This window comes from Musa acuminata, chromosome BXJ2-9 (genome assembly GCF_036884655.1).
Source record: "Musa acuminata AAA Group cultivar baxijiao chromosome BXJ2-9, Cavendish_Baxijiao_AAA, whole genome shotgun sequence".
Taxonomy (NCBI): domain Eukaryota; kingdom Viridiplantae; phylum Streptophyta; class Magnoliopsida; order Zingiberales; family Musaceae; genus Musa; species Musa acuminata.
The window spans coordinates 50154643-50176451 of record NC_088346.1 but is presented as its reverse complement, the minus strand read 5'-3'; the positions used below and the strand labels follow the sequence as shown (position 1 = coordinate 50176451).

The window sequence follows — 21809 nt, the reverse complement described above, 5'->3', positions numbered from 1 at the left end:
AGTTCTACCAAAAAAAAAAAAGAGAATTAAATGCTGGTTTCATGGGTAACATAGTACAAAGAAGTTTCTGACTGAATTATTGCCTATAAACCTAAAATAGAGTTTCTCTGTAATATTATAAATAAATACAATTATTATAGTCATGTACACTGTTTTGGTGATGAAAACAATTGCAGCTAGATAAAAGAAAGATGAATAAATGTTACCAAAGGACATGTAGACCAGATTAGTAAATGCTTATAACATGACAATCTCTAAAACCAAAGAGAAGTGGTATTCATTATTCCTACCCATATTTTGAATGAGTGATAAGGAACATATTGACCTACACAACAGATGTGTTGTCCGTCTTACCTGTTGATGGAACAGTCGGCAATGGATATTAAGGTTAAATATTCGTCAGACACCAGTTTTGATAATCTATCTGATAGATAGGTTACTGGTATAAGAATGGTAGACTTGACCTGTAACACTTTGTCCTATTGAACAAAATAATAAAAGAGTATAAATGAACAGTACCAGCACCAATCTATATGTTTTGTGCTAGTACTGTCCAGTTCATGATTAGCGTGATGAACAATTTGGTCCAAAACCTGCTGTGAAGCATGTTTCATGTACATCAGTTTGAGAACACATCAGGTGTCATTTCCTCATCAGACGAGGTTTCCAGAATGAATTGTATATTTCAACAACAAAACACATCAAAATGGATTTCCATTTTAAGGTGTACACATGAGAAGTTATTGGAGGGATAGACATCAAAGACCTATGCTCCCCTACTTAACCTTTTTTCACCAAAATTAAAACTCACCCCTTTACCTTGTTTCCTCAAAATTAATAATCCACCAATATCCAAAAACTCTCCAATACATACTCAGATAGGAATCATTATAGAATTTACTAGAATAGCAGAGGTTGGCTGAATAATATACATAACATGTATCCTTAACATGCTAAAAATATCACTCTCATTCTGAGTGGTGGCATATTAAATCAACCATATAAGGACTTCAAACTTGTGTGGTGCGTATCAAATTCATACCTGATATTAGTCTTTGGGCACACACCAAGCACAAGTCAAGGCTAGTCAAATATTTAAAGATAACACAACAATTACATCTTGACATATGGATTGAGGTGCTGATTGGTGCCAATGAGTTCTGGCCCAGAATGCCAAAGTGTTTCATTGATGCATCCTATATATGATGCCAATGCATAAAACCTGTCATGTGCCTTAGCATGTGATCATCGCAACAAGGCATACATCACAATACAGTGGCAACCCTAACCAGAACCTGAAAAGCACATGGCCCTATATCTATGGTGTGCCACTTATTAGAAGAATATCCATGTGACATGCATTCTGCAGGTTCAACTAACATAAGTCCATGATTCTGACATCTTTCAAGAGAAAAAACAAGGATATATGTTCTACCAGACCAAGCAACTAGCAGCCTGCTTACCAGAAGCCCAAGAAGAGAATTTGCCTCTTGCTGGATGACATATGTTCTGAGAAGACTAGGATCTAGGTTGAGGAAGAGGATAAGGATGTCTGTCCTGCATTATCGATGCAACATATACAGAGTGGAGCAATTTGTATTTCTAACAACAAGAGAAAAAGGTCTACCATTTACCCGGCAGAAACAAGCTTTCTGTCCTGACTCTGCAATGCCTCTGTTACGATGTCGAATATGCCTTCAGCAGCAAGATCTCTATAAGCAATAAATACTGTTAAACAGAAACAAAGATATATATGTAGACACTGAGACTTTTTAATTAACTAATAAAACATTAGAAAAAGGCACAACTGGTTCTTTTTAGTACAAGGACAAAATTAGGGATACAGCTAGCTTTTACAATTTAACCATAGAAGTGTTTCTAGACAGGAAGAATATAATCTAGGTAGGATTATTTTATCATTCAACAAAAAAGTACATCAAAATTGATCCGTCAGCTAAAAATATTTCATTTAACAATTAAAAAGAAACAGCTACAAGAGAAAAATGGTTTTGAGAACAATGTTGCACCGCATCATTGCTTGTTGACATCAAATACTAATTAAAAAAATAATCTTTGCTGGTGCTGGCCCACCACATATCATATTTTGCCTTGTACCTACCGAGCCCAAACTTTCCACATCATCTAACACAATTCCAATTACATCTCTCATTTCTTCATCTTCCTCCTCTTCACCAACACCACCAATCCCTCTTCTTCGGCCCTTTTTTGTGCAGTCAGAGAGGGTGACTGGAGACAAGAGGATGAAGACAGCTGGAGTTGGTACTTTATTCCCCACCTCTGAAAGTTTTGCTAGGGCCATGTTGGGCCCATGTTGGAGATGAAACAAAATAGGACTACAGCCACTTCCCTTCCTTCTTTGGTTATAATAGAGGATGCTAAAACCTTACTCTTCTCCTCAATTTTTGTTGGTGTTGACTGGAGAGGCACAACAATAGCCGGAAATGTAAAAGATGTGCAGGTCCATCCCTATCGTTTCTTCTTCCTTTGCGTTTTCGCTCCCATATAAGTGACTATGGGAAATAGGTTGTGTGGCAGTAGGTGAGGATTAGAGAAAATTGAATGTGACTGGGAGGAAGAAAAGGAGTGACCGGTGTTAAAGAGGGGAAGACCTCAGTTGCAAGAGAGGCAGAGGATAAGGATGAGAAGGTGGTGGTGGTGAAAACATAGGAGAATGAAGAGGAAGACGAAAGCACAATCGTGCTGTAAGCATATCCATTTTGTTAGTGATTGAACACCAGCCATATAAACAGAGGCAACAATTTTGTCCAACAGTCCAATGAATAGGACTCAATTCAACTAAACAATAATAAAAGGACAAAATTAAACATCAAACAATGATGCAAGAAGATTCTTACCAATAATTCCATAATTCACAAAGAGTTGACCAAACTCCAGAACCACAATAAATCCATCAATCCGTTGCCTAATTCTAGACCAATTTACAACATAAAATACATCTATGAGGCCATAATTAAACACCTACCGGAAAAGCCGCAATTGTTGAACTGGCTGCAAACTTTTGCTCAGATTGCAAAATTCATGCAAGAACAATACCTAGAAATGAAGAAAATTTATCTCTCAAAAGAATCAATTTAACAAAAGTCAGAACATATAATCAGCAACATATATGAAATTTTAACACTGTAGTCAGATCAACATCAAAGCAAAAAAGTACATAATATGATCTTATTGGTGTAAGATCACATTTATAAAAAAGGAATTATAACATCAGTCTTTTGTATTCAGAATAGACAATACATAAGAGAAGATATGATATGGATGCCATTATCCCAATAAAGGGCCAACTACTTGCATTATGGAATCTTAGACTAGGTAAGTTTATGCAGGCCCTGAGCATGAGGCCATCACCAAAATGGAATCTGAAAAGGGTTAATGTAAGCAGTCTAAGCCTTGCCATGGTACCAATTTTGGAACAAACATTATGCATATAACATGAATCTGTGACAAACCAAGTACTTCATTCTAAATTTCAGTCAAAAAGAAGATATATATATATATATATATATATATATATATATATGTTCAGCCACTATGTAATAAAAAGACATGATCAACAGAAAATTATGACAAAAACAACATGTAATGATGTCTGAACTTTTGAGTTCAGACACATTAATCTTTTTGCATGATTTAGCTCCATTGAAAGCGATCTCGCAAGTCAGACTCGGAGCAATCAAATCATTTGTTACAGTATCTATTATAGTTTTCTTAGGTTTTTTATCTCTCATCACACCACTATTCAAAAATTGCCACCTAATATTACTCGTGCGTTTATGGGACTTCTTTAAATATATACATACATGTTTCAACACTTTAATTTTGAATACACTAAATACTCACGAATGCAAATATTTCTTATTCTACCTTTTGTAGTTAGGGTTTAGGTTTGCCAATGCATACCATGTCCGTTTGTTGATATGAAACGTGCATTGGTTTGTTGATGCATACCAGTGATTGAAAAAGGCGCTCGGGCGAGGAGAGGCGAGGCCCGAGCGCTTCGCTAATCTCCCAAGCGGCACGCTTCAAACAGGCGCCGCCTGGGGGCTCACCCGAGCCCAGGCGCTGGGCGCTTCGGGCGAGCGCCTGGGTAAACCAAGGCGACCGAACCAGGATTTTAGGTCTGGTTCGGTTGGTTAGTTGGTTCAATCGAACCAACTAAACCGATATAACCCTTACCCAACCCTAACCCGCTGCCACTCCCAATCCCGATCCCGATCTCGCTGCTCGCCGTTGTCGCTAGTCGCAAACGCTGCCGTTGTCGCCACTTGCCGCTTTCGTTGCTCGCAAACGCTGCCTCTGTCGCCACTCGAGCCTCCCGCCGCTCGCAAACGCTGCCTCTGTCGCCGCTCGCGCCTCCCGCTGCTCGTCGCTCCCGCTCCCTTTCCCACTGCCGCTACTGCTGCCGCTACCGTTGCTCGCAGCTCGCCGCTGCTTCCTCGTTTCTCAGTCAGCAGGCTCAGTATACAGTATACTGTTAATATTAAGTTTATTTGAAATGATTAATTTTCAATACTGTTAATAGATTTTCTTAATTTAATAGCATATTTTTATTTAAAATTTTAAATAATTATATTTATTAATTATGTTATATATTTTTATATTTTAGCGCCTCGCTTCGCTTGGGCGAGCGCCTAGCGCCTTGGGTGTTTTTGGACCTAGGCGCCTTTTGACGCCTAGCGCTTTTTAAATCACTGATATGTACTAGTTTTCGAGAAAATGACCAAAAAATGGTGGGAAAATAAAATTTTAGTTTTAGAGTTTTTAAAAAATTTATTGGTAATATAAATTATATTTAGCTAAGAATAAAGTGTATATAAGTCATAAATGAATAGAAATTCTTGATTATAAGAAGATAAATTTTGAATTTATCTTTTCGATTCATCAAGGATAATTTTGTTGAAGAGTGCTCTATCAAGGAAGTTGCTCTCATTGATCTTGAATCAACCGATTAGTCATTGAGTGTGAGTGAATAAAGGGCAAGGGAGGTGGATTTAAAGCGCCAAAATAAGCCCCAGCAATCAATTTGATCATTGGGGTCAAACTAAATACAACTAAGCCCTAAACTAAGCAGAAATAGAAAATAAAGCTGAGTTTTCTTCTTTTTATTTCCAGTCTTATAATCCATCTAAAGAAGCATCTCCATCTGTAAGCTTTAGTTTCTCTCATTATCAGTTATCCAGCTCTTAGAAAAATACTGATTGCATATTTGAGCACGAAATATCATGACCTGCCACTAACATCCATATGAATCGGTGGTGCACTATCAAGCGGTTGGGTAGTTCAGTAGAATCAGTACCAAACTGTATACAAGTCTAATCAGCCTGTTAGTCTGGTACAGTTTGGTATGAGCAATATTTACCAGTCTGACAAGTCACCATTATGTTGGCACCACAACTCAATAATACATTAGGAAACTATTAAGAATAATAGCTGCAAAAGGCATAGTGAGTCCATGAAGGCCATTTTCTACCCATCAAGGACCAGGCCATTCAAAATGCTATTTTATTTATAATTGAAAAGATATAATAGAGAAAAAAATCAATAGTTGAAGTACTAATGTGACAAGCAAAATATATTGCAAGGAGTCCATCTTTCTAATGGATTGCAGCATCAAGGTTATAACTTTTGAATTCCATAAGCAGTTGAGAAAAAAAGATCATACTCAACAGAAATATAATACAATGGGAATATTGCAAGTGTCATCAAATTTAGCTAAAAACATATTATAATATAAGCTAAGAAGCAAAATTATTCCATAAGAACAAAATTTTCGGATTGTATCTTTCCACTGGAATGCATCAAGATTATAACTTTTTTACTCCATAAGCAGTTGTGAAAAAGAATCATTATCCGCAACAAAAATATAATACGATGCAAAATATTAGTATCAACAGATTTAGCTGAAAATACTTTAGAATATAAGCTAAAAGGCAAAGCTATTCAGTAAGGACAAAATTTGACACTGATCATTACTTAAAAGGCACGCATTGTAAGCAATTGATTTACTAGTTTTATCAAAAAACTACTGACAGAAATATTCAGTTCACAATACTACATATCAGCACGGTGAATAATACAAGGTTAAAAAAACATATTGAGAAACCTCTGCTTTACTTGAAAGTTCCCAAATGATCTAGAAAAGATATTATCATACCAACTCCCTTTTTGATTCAGCTGAAGTGGATGTTGATCTCATCCTTGCAAATAATTCTTGTATAAAAGAAGTATCATCTTTCAACAAAGAAATAACCTAAAACGAAATCGTTACCACAATTTGAATACCAGATAAATCTCACAACTATTTTAAAAATAATCAAAGAACAAAGATTGAGATTCTCACAAAAGAATTATTTCCATGAATGATTGAGCTAAGACTTGCTATTGTAGCCTCATCCAACACCCTTGCCAAAATCACATCCTAAAATTATTACAACAATTATAAGGCCCCAAGTAAGAAAGATCCAAGTCAATAACCAAGGAAAATAATGACCTTTACATAAGCAACTCTGTAAGTTTGATGAATCTTTGACAAGACAGACGAGTCTTTGATAGGGATGGCCTGGAAAAGAAACAAGGAACTTAGAATTCACCAAATTCATGAGCAAGTCAGTTGTGATGCATTTTTCAATTATATGACCTCCTTGAAAACAACATGCTCCTTCAAAAAAGCACGATGCCGTTGCACTTGAGGGAACTCAGGATCATCTGCAAAGAACACAATTTTTCATACAAACTGGTAATTTTAATATTTCAATGTAATTATAAAGGATATATATGTACATGTCAATGGAAAAAGTAAATTACACGATAGAAAGGGTTCGCCTTAAATACACATTACCTTGCAAAGTGGTCTACTAAAACAAGTTAGTTGGGTCTGTGTATGCTAACATAAAGGGTCAGTTTTCCAAAATGGTTGAAAAATCATGATCCGAAACCTACTTAACCTACTGCAGCCCACCAAACTGATGAAGCAGGTGTATTCAATTCATAAATAAAACTTCTCTAATGACACCTCAACCCCATAGAAAAAGCTCAAGGTAATGAAACCCAATTGTTAAACAAATAAAATTTCTCATTGTAAGAGACAAGGATACCAGGAATGAATAAAAATATGAAAGTGAATAGGAACAGCAACCACACTACCACAGTTGAGTAACCATGATCTTATGCTGTTACATAAGTAGTTCAAGAGTATGAATTGACTAAACAAAAAAGGACCATCCAATATGCAAATATTACATGGAGAAAAATGTAGTCATGAACCAAATTAAAAAGCACAAAATGGTGATCACCTCTAAAATCAATCTAGAGCAAGGATTGAAATATCGTATCATACTGGAGTTTCGAGATACGTTGTACGGTATGATATTGTATACCGAGCGATATATTTCGGTATACCGCTGGGTATATATATATATATATAAAAGAAAAAATCTACATATATATATATAAGAAAAAAAATCTGTGACGTCGCCTCTCTTCTCCCCAGGCAAGACGATGTCACCCAGTGATTTAAAAAGCGCTATGCGCCAAAAGGCATTAAGGTCCAAAAACGCCCAAGGTGCCAGGCGCTCGCCCGAGCGAAGCGAGGCGCTAAAATATAAAAATATATAATATAATTAACATAAATTAGTTAAATAAAAAAAATATACTATTAAATTAAGAAAATTGGGTACAAAATCACAATATCATATTAATAAAAAGTCTCAAAAATCAAAAAATAAAATTTTACATCAAATCTATTGAGTTGCTCTATACACTTACCATTTATTCTAAAACTTAACAATAATTTTAAATAAATAAAAATTAATAGCATTAAAATCAAAATAATATATTATTAATCTAATAAATAAAAATACTATTATTAGTATACAGTAAGTAGTATACTGTTAATATATTGTTAACAGTATAGTGAGAAGAGTGTGAGAAGACCAAGGCTACTGAGGCAACGACAGCAGTAGCTGCAGCGGGAGCGGCGAGCTGCAGCGGGAGCCGCGAGCGATAGCGGGAGTGGGAGCGGCGAGCGACGATTGTGGCAGCGATGAGAAGTCGGCGAGCAGCGATTGTGGCAGCGGCGACTAGCGACAGTGGTAGCGGTAGTAGAGAGCAGCGAAAGCGGAGAAGAAATCTCGACGACAAAATCGCGAGTGTTAGGGTTGGGGAAGTCGGGGAAATCGCGAGAGGGAGCCTATCGGTGATTTAGTTGGTTCGATTGAACCAACTAAAGCAGCGGAGATCAAACCAGACATAAAACATTGGTTAGATCGCATGGTTTAACCCGGGCACTCGCCCGAAGCACCCGACGCCTGGGCTCGGGCGAACGCCTAGGCGACACCTCGTTGAAGCGAGGCGCTTGGACATGAAGTGAGGAGCTCGGGCCTCGCCTCGCCCAAGCGCCTATTGAAATCACTGACGTCACCAAGGCGATGTCGCAGAAAAATGAGGCAACGTCACCTATATATATATATATATATATATATATATATATATATATATATATATATATATATATATATATATATATATATATATATATATATATATATATATATATAACACCCGATAACAGGCGATCAGTGTATCAATCTACTAGCGGACTGGTACGTACTATTCGAAATTGAAGACCTTGGTCTAGAATATGTTTACACGTAATATAAGCATTACATGACACCAAAAACTCACCAAAGCCACGCAGGAAGTCAAACTACAATTCCCATTTAAACAAGGCATCTTTAGTCAATTTAAATATGCAGTACCTCTCATCCTCATATGAACCAAACACAAGGAACCGCACGACTTCCTACTTCCCACAATTCATCACTTACAAGACCAATTACATGGAACTATAGACACCCTAAGTGTAAAATCCCCATGTAGGATGGGTAATTCATGCTAGAAAAATACTATCTGTATCATATCAGTTTGTGATCTGTCAACCCAAGGTTGAACAAACAAAAATTTCTTTCTGATTGCTAGCAGTAACAGTAGGATTGTACAGTATGCTGGTAACAATGCTTTAAATATTATTACTGGTACCCATGCAAAAATCTTATCCTTGGTAGCATATATGGTAGCTCTAATACCAGTCACTAGTGCTCAACCCAAGGGATCAACCCTAATTAATAGGAAAAAACCAAAGTGAACCTCTACCAATGTGGCTTTCAATGCTTGTTTGAGAAGCCCATGGATATTTGTACACCAAACTGATTGGATCCATATCGAAATATGAAAACCTTTCTTCATGTCATTTTTCTCATCAGTTTAAGAAATGAGGTTTGTTTGTGTATATACAGCATGAATGGTCATACTTATGTTGTTGAGTTTCACTCGCCATAGAATCTTAACCATAGGTTAACAAACTGGGTGAACTAGTATATACCACCCAGTAAGTCCTGTGAACTGGGCTTACCACCTGGTTCAGGCCCGTTACCAGGCCTAGACCGGGCAATAAGCCCATGCAGGGTGAGATGACTCATAGGGACTCGTTAGGGTCTCTTTTTGAGTCAATCAAGAGGGTTGAACGGTCCTCATTCCAGTTTCTTTTCCCCTCTTGTTCCTACTCCCTTCCCCCAAAACTCACCTAAATTCTCACAAATCCCAATCAGAAGGGTAGGTCCAATCTCTCGAGACAGTTGAAATTGAAGATTTGACTGGATTCTTCAAATTAGGTAAAACCAAACAACTTGGTTATTTAATTAGGTTCAATTAGGTCACGATTAATATTTTAAATTCAAAACTACTTTGTTAGTTTAATTACTTTAATTAAGATTCAATCAGGTCACAATTAGTGTCACTTCTTCCATGCATCTTTAGTTTGCACTATATTTGGGGCTTGATTAATAATGATCAAGCCTTAACCTTGCAGATCTAACCTACATCTACACGGTTCTAAGTTGGATCCTCGTGGATCTAAATTTCATCATAGCTGAAATAGATTAGATCCATATGGATCTAACCTTGGATTCCACAGATATAGGGAAGATCCATTTGTGTCTAGCTTAGATTTTACGAACCATTCAGGTCTAAATCTAGCCTAGTTGGATCTAACCTTGGATTCTGCTGATCTAGGCAAGTTCCATCTGGGTCTAGCTTAGATCTTATGGATCTCGCCAATAACCATTCGAGAAGCTAGTCTATCCACTATAGCATGCTTCTTAGGCTGTGCTGTGTTATCATTGGTAACAATGATGATCTTACTAGTTAGTATCACAACCACCGATGATCTTAATACAACCAACAATCAAGGAGAGCACCATACAACAATAGACTCTGGGCAACCAAGACCATCAATAACACTGCCTTAACTGCTGGAAAAGGATAAAGCCTTGGCGATGCCAACTCCGAGAAGATGGATCTATCATAACTTGACTCCCCTCAGATACTAAAAAATTATAGATCAACAAGAGACCAACTTATGTATTGTCCCTAATCTAACAAAAACAACTGAAACTAATTCACGAACCTAAACAAGAGTATCCATCCAAAGTAAGGTTCTGAATACCATATCGTACCAGCATACCGATCAGCTATCGACACGGTATGTACTGAGTTATACCGAACATACCAACATACAGTACATTAAGGTATACTGAGATACTGCCCATACTGGTTCTCTATCAGACTGGTATGTACCACCCGTACCGAGCGGTATGGTACGATATTGCAAACCATTCTAAACATACCTATTCAAAACCTTCAGACAAGAAAACATAAAATCTTATTCGAAACTATGGTGAAAACAGAAAGAACAGCATAGGCTATTACTGCAAGGATCCTTGGACACATTGGGCCAAACCTTCTCAACTTTGAGACCATTGGTTTACTTATATAGGTATCAATACAAATTCTGAAAAGCATATATTTGGTCAGTCAAAGTCATCACCTATAAAGTTTCTGGAAAATATATTTCATTCACTTATGAAACTACTGTTCTAACTTCTAAGTATCCTACCTATCAATATCATATTCAATGGTTTTAAGGATAAAAATCAAGACAAGATAGCTAAAAGCTTAAGTTGGAAATGCAGACTTAAGGTAGCCAATGTTCCATGCCCATGCATCATTTTGAACCATGGAAGCACAGACTGCACTGCAGTATTAAAGTCTTTTATTAGAGGCATGATATTACATTTCACAGGAAGTCAGCATTAGCCATCTTTTGACTTAATTACTTGCACAAGTATGACAAGAATTAAATATCAAAACTTCCTTGCACTTGTGAGATGTGTACAATCAGACAATATTAATATGTCATCAAGTCCTAGAAGCAAATACAGTGCATGAGCTGTTAATCAACTTCAACCAAAATTTTTTACTTGAATTGAACATCTCAATGAGATCAAATTTGCTTCGACAGTACACTAAGAAATAATTTTCTAATTTAACCTAATAGTTACTTCCCTTAACATGTCAAGGAAAAGAAAATCAGTAAGAAAGAAACAAGTAGCTGACATGCAGGAGAAAATATAGGAGGTTGCAGCTAAATCTAGAAGGTTGCAGCTAAATCTAGAAAATAAATATACTTCTAAAGCCATTCCAATGATAAAATTTGTTTGTACATGAAACAGTGATGAAACATAAACAATTCAAAATGCAGGACAGACATAAAGAACCTATCAGGTATACATATGTTCACATGAAATAGCAACAAATATCCAGATGATCTAGAGTTAATTAACAAGGATGGAACATCACATCAAGCATCAAAGTTACATAACTATTCAGATCATCCATACTATTCAAATAAGAAATAAGAAAACTATATCACATTTATTGAACCTACATTCAAGGGATCCAATGATGTCCAAGACATATTCCTCTCCAAAAATTCTATCAAAGACCTGAGGGCTGTTCAGACAAACTGCAGATGATGGAACAATCAACTTATCAATGTTACTAATGAAATAGATCACGAACACAAGAAAAGGAAATATCATAAGAAGCAGAGATACTCACATATTGCTTTCACCAATCTGAAAATCATGTAAAGACCATCCATATTTTTTACCTTCTCACACATTCTGAAAAGGTCTATTAGCTTTGGGAAAAACTCCTGCTGCAGCATAGAATGGAAAAAAAATATGTAGTAAAAAAATATAACCCATATATGGATAAGTTTGTAAGATTTAGCATTATTCATATTTAGTTTCCTTTGCCACATATGACAGTATACTACTATATTTCACTTTGGTTATTGAATACCTTGCTCACAGCCAATCCATCAAGCTATAAAAATAATCAAAATATGATAGAATCACTGTACTAAAATCAGTTGAGTAAAACACAACACTAAATCACCTCCCAATACAAAGCTTCTATCCTTAATCCAAGTCTAGTCCGAAAATGTCTAGTTGGACAAAAGCAGGAAGTGGCATTTTGTTAAAATTGCCAACTTCAAATTGTTTGGTCCACACCAAGTCATCTAAAAAGTCATTTTTCATACTAACTACTCAGTGATCAAATTCACATTTTAGTGGTTATTGCTAAGGCATCTTCGAACGATAAACTAAAAGTCAAGTTATCACTATTTATCAACAACTTACCATGAGATATGGCTACAGTCATTGTACTGCATAGCTAGCAACACTGAGTAGTTGATGGCCAGTCAACAACTGCTTAACACTACAGTCAGCAACAGGCAATCAATGGCTGGCTGACTATTTATTGTTTATTACCAAATCTCAACCCACTAATTACCACCAATGGCAGATTAAAGTTTGAGTTTTAGAAGAATACACAGGTTGATTATCCTAATCCAGCTTAATTTTGTTCTTACCTACTAATCCAATTAGTTAACTAGTGTAATCTTCATTATCAAAAGAAAAGGAGAGGATTATTTTAACCTACCCCCTTGGCGAGTCATTTTATCCCAGGTAATTCAGATTAAATATTTTTTTATGGAACATCCTTGTTCTTAATGATACATTGTTTGGCAGGTTAAACTTGTAACCACCAGTTTAAGACTCCTTAACCCTGAGCAAACAACTCAAATGGCAGACCTACAATCCATCAATGATCATCATTAGCTAACATTTGACCTGCCGATGAACCAGTTATCAATAACCTACCTACTTACAAACAATATTATCAACCATCAATGAGAATGGTTGAGACACTATCTCAATGCTAGTCACTGATTGGATGGCCAAACAGCCACAAACACTGTCAATACTGGTTAATAAACACTGAGGACCACCATCAGTTAACTATTAACCTATCATCAATTGCCAGTCAACTAGAAACCATTTTTAGCATTGATCCAAACAACCAGTGATTTTTTAACTGCATAGGTCCCAATGATCAATTGGTTGATAGAAATTAAACCAAGTTTGTCTTGATCATTTCCATGATAAAACATACAATACTCTTTTGAAAGGTCACTCTCAAAAGGCAACTTCATTGACTTAACTACTAAAGCATAATTAACAAAGCCCCAAACAAAAAAAATGCCATAAATTGTACAGAACCTACCATCTCTCCCCATATTCCTCTTTCTTCATAGCAAACTAGCACATTCTGGCAGAAGTCCCATTCGCATTACTGGCTTTTCAATTTTATGGTTCTTTTCTTTTGCCCTATCCATAATCCTATTTTCCATTATACCAATAGAACCAAGATATACAGTTTCGAATGATACCGCCCGATATGAGCGGTATGTACCGGTCCGACAGTAAACTAGTAAGCGAACCACTTGCTACCAGGTGATATTTTTTATAAATAAATAAATAAATAATATATATATATATATATATATATATAAAGGTGATGTCGCCTTTCTAAAAAGTTATATATATAAATATAAATATATATAAATATATAAATAAATAGATATATAAATAAAAGATTATATATATATATAAGCAACGTCGACTCGTTTTTCTGCGACGTCGCCCCGCTTGGGGAGAAGAGAGCGACATCGCTTTTTTTTTTAACTTTTATATATAAATACATATATATATATATAAAGGCGACGTCGTCTCATTTTTCTGCGATGTCACCAAAGCGACATCACCAAAAAAAATTTTACTTGTATATATATATATATATATATATACTGAATGGTATACCGAGCGATATACCGCTCGATATACAGTACCATACCGTACCATGAGAATATCAAAACTTTGATACAGTATGATATTTCAAACCTTGAGTAGAACAGTACCCTAGGCAACATTATCATGGAACAAAGGTTTACCCTCTGCAATACCAAGCCAAAAGTAACTCTTTTGCCTGGCTGTAGAGTGTAGAACAAGAGACACAAAGGTTCTTTAACTTCTTTCAGTATGCTGCCTAATAGGCTGCAAGCATAGCTCAATCGAATAATGGCACCTATAACCCCCAAATCAAGATAATGCTTCTGCTCTCTAAATAAACTTGCCATAATAATACTTTCTATCACAAAAGGAGTAACCAAATCTGTAAAAGGGACAGAGAGAAAGAGAACTGGTTTCAAGTATATAAAAAAAAAAACAGAGTAAACGGTGATCTTTGATAGCACCTCTACACCTACTTTCCACAATTCTAAATCCTCTCAAAGTCTCATTTAACTTCTGGACTTGCCGAATAGTGATCAATAGAGTGGCAAGAGAAGTTTGCTTGTGGCACCAAGTAAGATTTTCATTCCTAATTCTTTAATTGCCCCATTTGATGCTCATGTCGCATCCCAAACCAGCCATTCTCTAGCCTGGTGGATGCGACAAAAACAAATATTCGTGCTTATAAAAAAGTTGCATATATGTGGAAGTGCATCATCATATATTTTATGATGAAACAAAATGTCAATACACACCTAAATGCTTTGCAAACAAAAAAGAAAAAAATATGACAATGATGTAACATTGGATCAATGGAATGGAATAAAACATTGGCCATCACAATATATAACTAAAATCATATAATTGTTGAAGGAAATAGATATAAATGGAAGAGGAATGAGTGAAGAGGAAAACTCTTCTGCTGCTCATTGGGAATTTAAGAAAGTGAGGAGAGAGAAAGCAAAGAAGAAGAAGAAGGGGAGAGAGAGAGAGAGAGAGAGAGAGAGAGAGGAAAGAGGCCTTCTTCACTTTTTGATGGAAATCCTACAAGAAACACTTGGTAGTAGATACACATTCTTCAAGTGCTCAAACAAGAAGTATCTTTTTTAGCATGCATGAATCATTGACTACATGCTCTCCCAACTTCTCTTCATCCTTGCTAAATGCCACATCCCCATCTCAAATTTAGACAGTAACAAATTCCTCGTAAAAGGAATAAGACTGTTTAGGGTTTATGTATACAAAATGAAAAACAGAAATAACTGATAACTACTATTGCAAATATCCAACTAACTATTGCAACATTTATTGACTTCAGAGCATCGATGTAAGGACAAAAGTTTGCAAGGAGTTTACATCTTGTAATATCAGTTCTGCAATGCGCAACTGATCTGTGATGCCACTTTCCACGACAATCTGCAGATAATAATCAAGATATAGCCATAAGCAGGCCCATAAACCTAGACAATGGCAGAATAACAGGAAAATGAGATAAAATTAAATTAATATTCTAACCATGAAAATTTACAGATATAAAAAAGCACTACCTGTACACTGTCTGACTGTCTTTTAAAGAAAGAGATAAATCAACATCACAGATTTTAGAACAACCAACTAGATGATTTAGATCATTATTGATTTGAACCATTATTAGTCCATAAATCAGAAAATAATTTCTCAAGAGAGCATAAACTTTAATCTAAAGAAAAAATAAGGATATCTTAGGTAGTTACTTTTAATCTTTTGAGAAATTAAGTATCAGGATTTAGTTTATTTGAATGAAATTGAAGATAGATGTTTCCTGTTGTACATGAAAACCATATGTAAATGTATGTATACAGTCGAATAAAAAATTTAGAGAATGTTAAAGTTGGGTCAATTTAATTTAACCTAACATGTTGCTACCTGAAAACAAGTTCTGTTTATCATCAATGAGGAAAAAAAAGGATAAGGCAGCATTTGTAATTCTTGAATAAAGAAAGGATAAAAAAGTAACACAGAGTTGGTTAAGCACAGAAATATCTGAATTCCCATCTGACAAAATCCATACCCTTGATTCTTTTTCCTCACATTCTCTGCTCAAGAACGCACCTTTCTCAGTTCATCCCCACACTTTGCTATATGAATTAATTGATGCTCTCCCTTGTTTCTATTTCATCATTTGCAGATTGTGATAAACTATCTCTTACTTGTAATTTTTTCAGATATTCATTCATTTCATATTAAAAGATACATTCATGGATATTAGCATATAATAGTCCCAAATGGCTGGTTCAACAAACAGAAAGAAAAATAGAAGAAGAAATAAAATTCAGAAGAAAAAGAAGGCCCCAGAAGTATCGGAATGCCTAGCTTAAGAAGTTTCATCTGCATACAGTGTTTTGATAAATCTAGCTCATCTACCAAAGCAAATAAGAGACATTTGAGGATTCCTTCAAATAGACGATCTTAAGCATGATCAAATAGGCATTTTCCTTGTAAGAATAAATAAATTTCCATATAACAATGGTAAAGTTATAATGTAACAAAGCATGAATAGTAACATATATTGATGATATTGTATTCAAGGTTTTGAATACCGAACAGACCAGTTAGTGCAGTCCAAAAAAGTATCAATATTGAAACATATAGCTCACAAATACCAGTAAATACACCGTTTACTTTAATATTTATATTATTTTATTAGACAGTATACTGACTTGTACCACCCAGTCTACAGATCAATTGATGCAGTCTAACCAAGTATCAGTATTCTCGTATCAGTATTGGAACATAGAGCTAGCAGATACCAGTATATATACCATTAGTTTTGATCTTTATATTATTTTAACAGACAGTAACTGATTTGTACCACCTAGTCTATTGGTGATACCGATTTGCTAAGTTACTGAGACCAAAATCGAACCAGTATTTAAATCCTTGATTGGATTTATGTTTTCCATAATAAGACAAGTAAATAGGTTGCCTAAAATTAGATGGTGAAATTTTAAAGGTAATAATATAAAGTTTTTTACAATATGATGGAAAAGGAATATGTTTGTGACTTGAGAGAAAATTATACTAATACCACTTGAGCTTCGATTACTAGTAAGATTATAGCACGTGAAAAGATTTTAGCATATCTGAAGGTTAGGGTGTTGCATTAGGAGACCTGATGATGGTGTGATGAAGTTTAGAGAGTAATTGAAATAAAAGGAGGATATCAAAAACTCATTAGAATTGTAAAATTGAGAAGATTTGTATTGACTTAATACCAAGGTTCACCTCACCAGCCTGTATTGGTGTACCAACCAACTGATGGTACAATACATATCGCTCCATACCAACATACCATGTGGCAGTACGGCAAGGCATACCGACGATACAAAAAAATGATCGAAAATAGCTCCAAAATTTTTTTAAAATAAAAAAAATAAAATTAAGATTTTTAAGTTGGAAATAAATATAAACTTAGTATACTTTCAGCACAAATAATCTAAATTAGGAAATAATAATGGCACATATCTTTTTCAAGCTTTGAGAAGTAACTTAGTAGTACATCCGAACCATTCTTCCGTTGATATTGAACCATCTACAAAGAAATGATTTTAATTATTAGATTATTTGTTAAATAACTAAAACTTTAATATTCAAATAAATCAAGTAACCGATCGATGGATGTACCTAGTTTTATCACCAAAATAAACGACGGGACTCCATGGGTGGTGGATCAAGATCCTCGATCTTATATATCTATATATCAATATGATATGTTTGTCAAACCCAATCCCGAAATTGATCTCATGACATAGTATACTGATACACCATATGTCATTGGTGCATCAATATGACGATGATTGTAGTTTGATTGTTGTGAACCACACGTGTCTAAAGTGACTCCTGAGATAAGTACGATTATGGTATGTATTGGTCCGGAGCTTGGAAAATGTCAAAACTACTTTCGGCATTGATTTGATGCTCCATATCATAAGATCGATCGCCGTCCTGTTGCTCGGAGAAGAACGGCCAAATATCATATCGAGCTCCATAATCTGAATCTTCGGTGGCATGCATAAAATACTACTCCTCGGTCCATGCACCAACCTCAAATTGTATAGACGAGATCATTGACTCCTCGACATCATCGCCATCGTCGGTCAAGGCACTGTTGTCCACATTGCTGCCATATCTCCAGACCGAGCAAGTTGCTGAATACGATTGAAAATTTATCTATGTACCTTTAATTAGATATTCTTCCTAACTTAGGCGTTAATCCTCTCTAATTAGCCTCTCAAGCTTGATCCAATCCACAACTCGTAACTTTGTGGAGTTCAAGAGAGTACAAATGAAAGAATGAGAGAAATATGTGTGTGAAAGTGACTGAGTAGATGAGTTAGAGAGAGTGAAAGAGGAGAGAATGAGAGATAAAAAAGGTTTAAAAAGCCTTAGATCTAGTTCAAACGACCAAATGGATCATTTGAATTCAACAAATCCAACCATTGATCAGTAACAATTGAAATCCGACCAAAACAGGTCAATAACGATCGAATTTCGACCGTTACGACCGGTACAAATCCCGTATCGAGCGATACGGGGTCCCCTGTTATGGACCGTCCAGTACAGAGCAATCCGCATGTCGATCCCTTCATACGACCCATTATAGGTCGGCACAGCAAACCATGCTTAATACAAGGCTTCCAGGTACTAAAGGCAGAAGAAAGACATCTAACATAAAGGTCAAGAAAGGAAAAGTATAATGGGCAAACAAAGGAAACCTCTAAATGTCTAACAATGGTATAAACATATACAAAGGACGTCGATGGATGACTTAGACAAAAAAGTTTAAGTACAAATAGCATTTCATAACTCAGGATACATGCAAATACTAGTTAGTAATAAAATCATGGTGTCTAGGGCTTTTGTCCTAACAAAAGTTATGAGATCTCATAGGCACTTTTGCCTATGGATTTGATAAATTATATAATATATAGCACAAAGAATGCCCTCTTTTACTATCTGCTTATAAAGAGTTTGTTATAGGAAAAAATGAACTTAAAATTTTAAGAAAGGTGATAAAGAATCCAACAGCTGAACCTAAATGGTTGGCCCAATACATTCATTTTTTCAAAGGAATAATGAGATCCACTACAAAGCAAAACTTACTGAATGACCAAAAAACCAATCACCAAATATAAAGACCAACAATAAAGGTCACCTATGAAAGGACAAGAAATAAGAAAATGCATGACAAATACCACCTGCCATGGTACATATTACAAAAAGAAAGAGGAGAAAAGTACAGAGGCTGAGTGGACAAAACTGGAGACAGTATTCTCTTCCATAAGTATACCTTCAAAATAAAAGGAAGACTGGACAATTCAACAGATGGAAGATCTCTTAATTCACTGTTGATAGTATGAAAAGAATCATCTGCAGTTACAATCAAAATGATTAATCAATACATAGCCAACTTGCACAGGTTCTTCAAATTGGTATTACTTGGACACCTAAATGGATCCACAAAAATGACATTAAATTCACCAGATAGACATCAGAACCATGCCCACCACATAGACACTTAATTGATCATGTGCATAACAATTAACTAATTAAGTAATTAGTTTCAACAAAATGATACATTAGCTTATACAATATGCGAACGGCATGCAGCCATTGTTTATGAGAACTACAGACTGCATTATTGACAAAAGATTATCAATCCAAGAAAAACTAAACCAGGTAACAACAAACAAAAGTCCAGAACTACAGCAGTAGCAGTTTCATATAACACAAATTAGGAAGCTAACTATTTCACAGAGCAATGCCCTCAGCTGATGAACAACACAACTTAAAGTGAGAAAAGGCTCTGACAATAGATTTCACTGACTGTCATACAAGACATGAAGCAACAAACAGAAACAAATAACTTTATCCTTGCTGGTACAAAATAGAATTTCAGTGCCTGTGCATTGCCGTTCAACGGAAGCAGTGAGACACAAAAAAACAAACAAGAAAAGAATATCTAAAGGTGCATTAACTGGAGATAAAATCAAGGTAGTCCAATGAAACCAGATTAATTATATCTTTCCTACAAATACCATTTCAAGTTTATCTAATCGGAAGTTAACTGAAGCAAAGAGATAGAACAACCACAAAAAATATTCAAGCAATTAATGCTTATCTTTTCAGCAGTATTTTGACATTTGTGCAAATTTTGAAGAAAACATTATATCCATTACAAACAGAAAAGTAGCAAAAAACCAAAAACAACTGCAGATAATTATTCTCATGTTGTAAATTAAGAAATGTTACAAAAGTAAACAAAAGTTGACTTCCATCTTATAGAAGAAATACCAATAATATGTTCACAGAACTAAATTCAAGTTAGGAACCTTACAATTAAGCCTCTCTTTACATTTCTACAGTAGAGTGCTATTTCTACTGTCCTTGGTCTCAATCCACATTAATTTTACACAATTGCATAAGCAACTAGACAGTTTCCTAAAATTAAGTTACAACAAACAAATAATTGTTTTTTCTTAGCCCAGCATACACCGAAAGCAGATACTTATGGCATGACCAAAAGCCCATAACTATATGGCTTGTGGGTCATCTAACTCTTTTCAAGTCATGGAGCAAAAGCAACTTTTATTGTTCATTTATCCACAACCAATAGGGTTGATTTAGGTGTCTTTTCCTTGTACAGATTAGCAATCATTATAACAATGTAGAGTCAATTCTTGCACGTGTGGAACCATGTCAAGGAAATCGGGATACCACTAAGCGGAGAGATGAAATCACGAAAGACCAATCCAAATTCCATCAGATTGCCACTAAACTTTGATTCATATTGACTTGAACTTCTTTTTGTTTTTGTCATCATATCTTCATTAATTGTTACAATAATATTATTTTAGGAGAGTTTATTAATAATTTGTTACATGATCATGGACTTAGCTGATTTTGTCCTACACCTGCTCACATAGTCAAACTCCCCAAAACCTCATAGAATCCATTAAGGACCTGCAAAAGGACTTAGCTGATTTTGCCCTACACTATCTCAAAGCCCAATCTAGTCATGTACCATCGATGATTCCAAGGCGCTTAGATGGCTATCTCAAAGCCCTACCTAGCCATGCACCATCGGTGGTTCCAAGGTGTTGAGATGGCTAATGTTACCTTCTCTACACCAGAAAATACCTGCATGGTGTGGGATGAAGACTCCGTTGTTAGGTAGTTTTGTCTCTTTACAACCATCAGCGAAGTCCGTTTATAAGCCTTCAATGACCAAAAGATCCAACCAAAATCAGTCTACCAAACTTACTGTAAGCCCCTTACATGCTACCTAAGGCACATACAAACACGAACGACTATGCAGACAAGTCTTTGTGTGTTACAAGCCTATGTAAGCATTTGGTAGCAATCTGCCCCACTTATTCCTTCGACATCAACACCGAAACCTTCGTGAATGTTGCACCTCACTGAAAGTTGCATCTTTAATCCTCCTTCGGTTGCAATGCAATTGGTCTCTCGACATTGTTGTTTAAGTAGTCAACTTTAATCCACCAACACTGATGCACCTCTACAATGACTCTCATGTGGGGTCGATCTAGATGTGTTGATCAGTGTTGATAATTGTGGACCCCTTGATAAAGGAAAGCCTTCTCTTTTGCCTCTTTTACATCTTTCGTGACGATTGAACTTGATGGATATATGTTTGCGAGAGCTTAACGAGCAACACTTTGTAGAACT

At 35.6% G+C, this 21809-nt stretch overlaps 1 protein-coding gene across 4 annotated transcripts in view; it reads right to left on the bottom strand.

The window, feature by feature from the left end:
• LOC135623891 (uncharacterized) overlaps window positions 1–21809 on the bottom strand; it is a 41577-nt gene that overhangs the window by 8686 nt on the left and 11082 nt on the right. For 3 of the 4 annotated variants that reach the window (XM_065127346.1, XM_065127347.1, XM_065127349.1), the window contains 11 exons: window positions 19408–19487; window positions 15435–15494; window positions 11998–12097; window positions 11825–11902; window positions 6680–6747; window positions 6533–6601; window positions 6383–6460; window positions 6197–6292; window positions 3005–3075; window positions 1635–1712; window positions 1464–1557 (listed from right to left, as the gene is read on the bottom strand). In XM_065127346.1, the coding sequence (XP_064983418.1) occupies window positions 1464–1557; window positions 1635–1712; window positions 3005–3075; window positions 6197–6292; window positions 6383–6460; window positions 6533–6601; window positions 6680–6747; window positions 11825–11902; window positions 11998–12097; window positions 15435–15494; window positions 19408–19487 (872 nt within the window). The remainder of the gene's footprint in view (window positions 1–1463; window positions 1558–1634; window positions 1713–3004; window positions 3076–6196; window positions 6293–6382; window positions 6461–6532; window positions 6602–6679; window positions 6748–11824; window positions 11903–11997; window positions 12098–15434; window positions 15495–19407; window positions 19488–21809) is intronic. The other variant, XM_065127348.1, reaches the window with a different exon arrangement.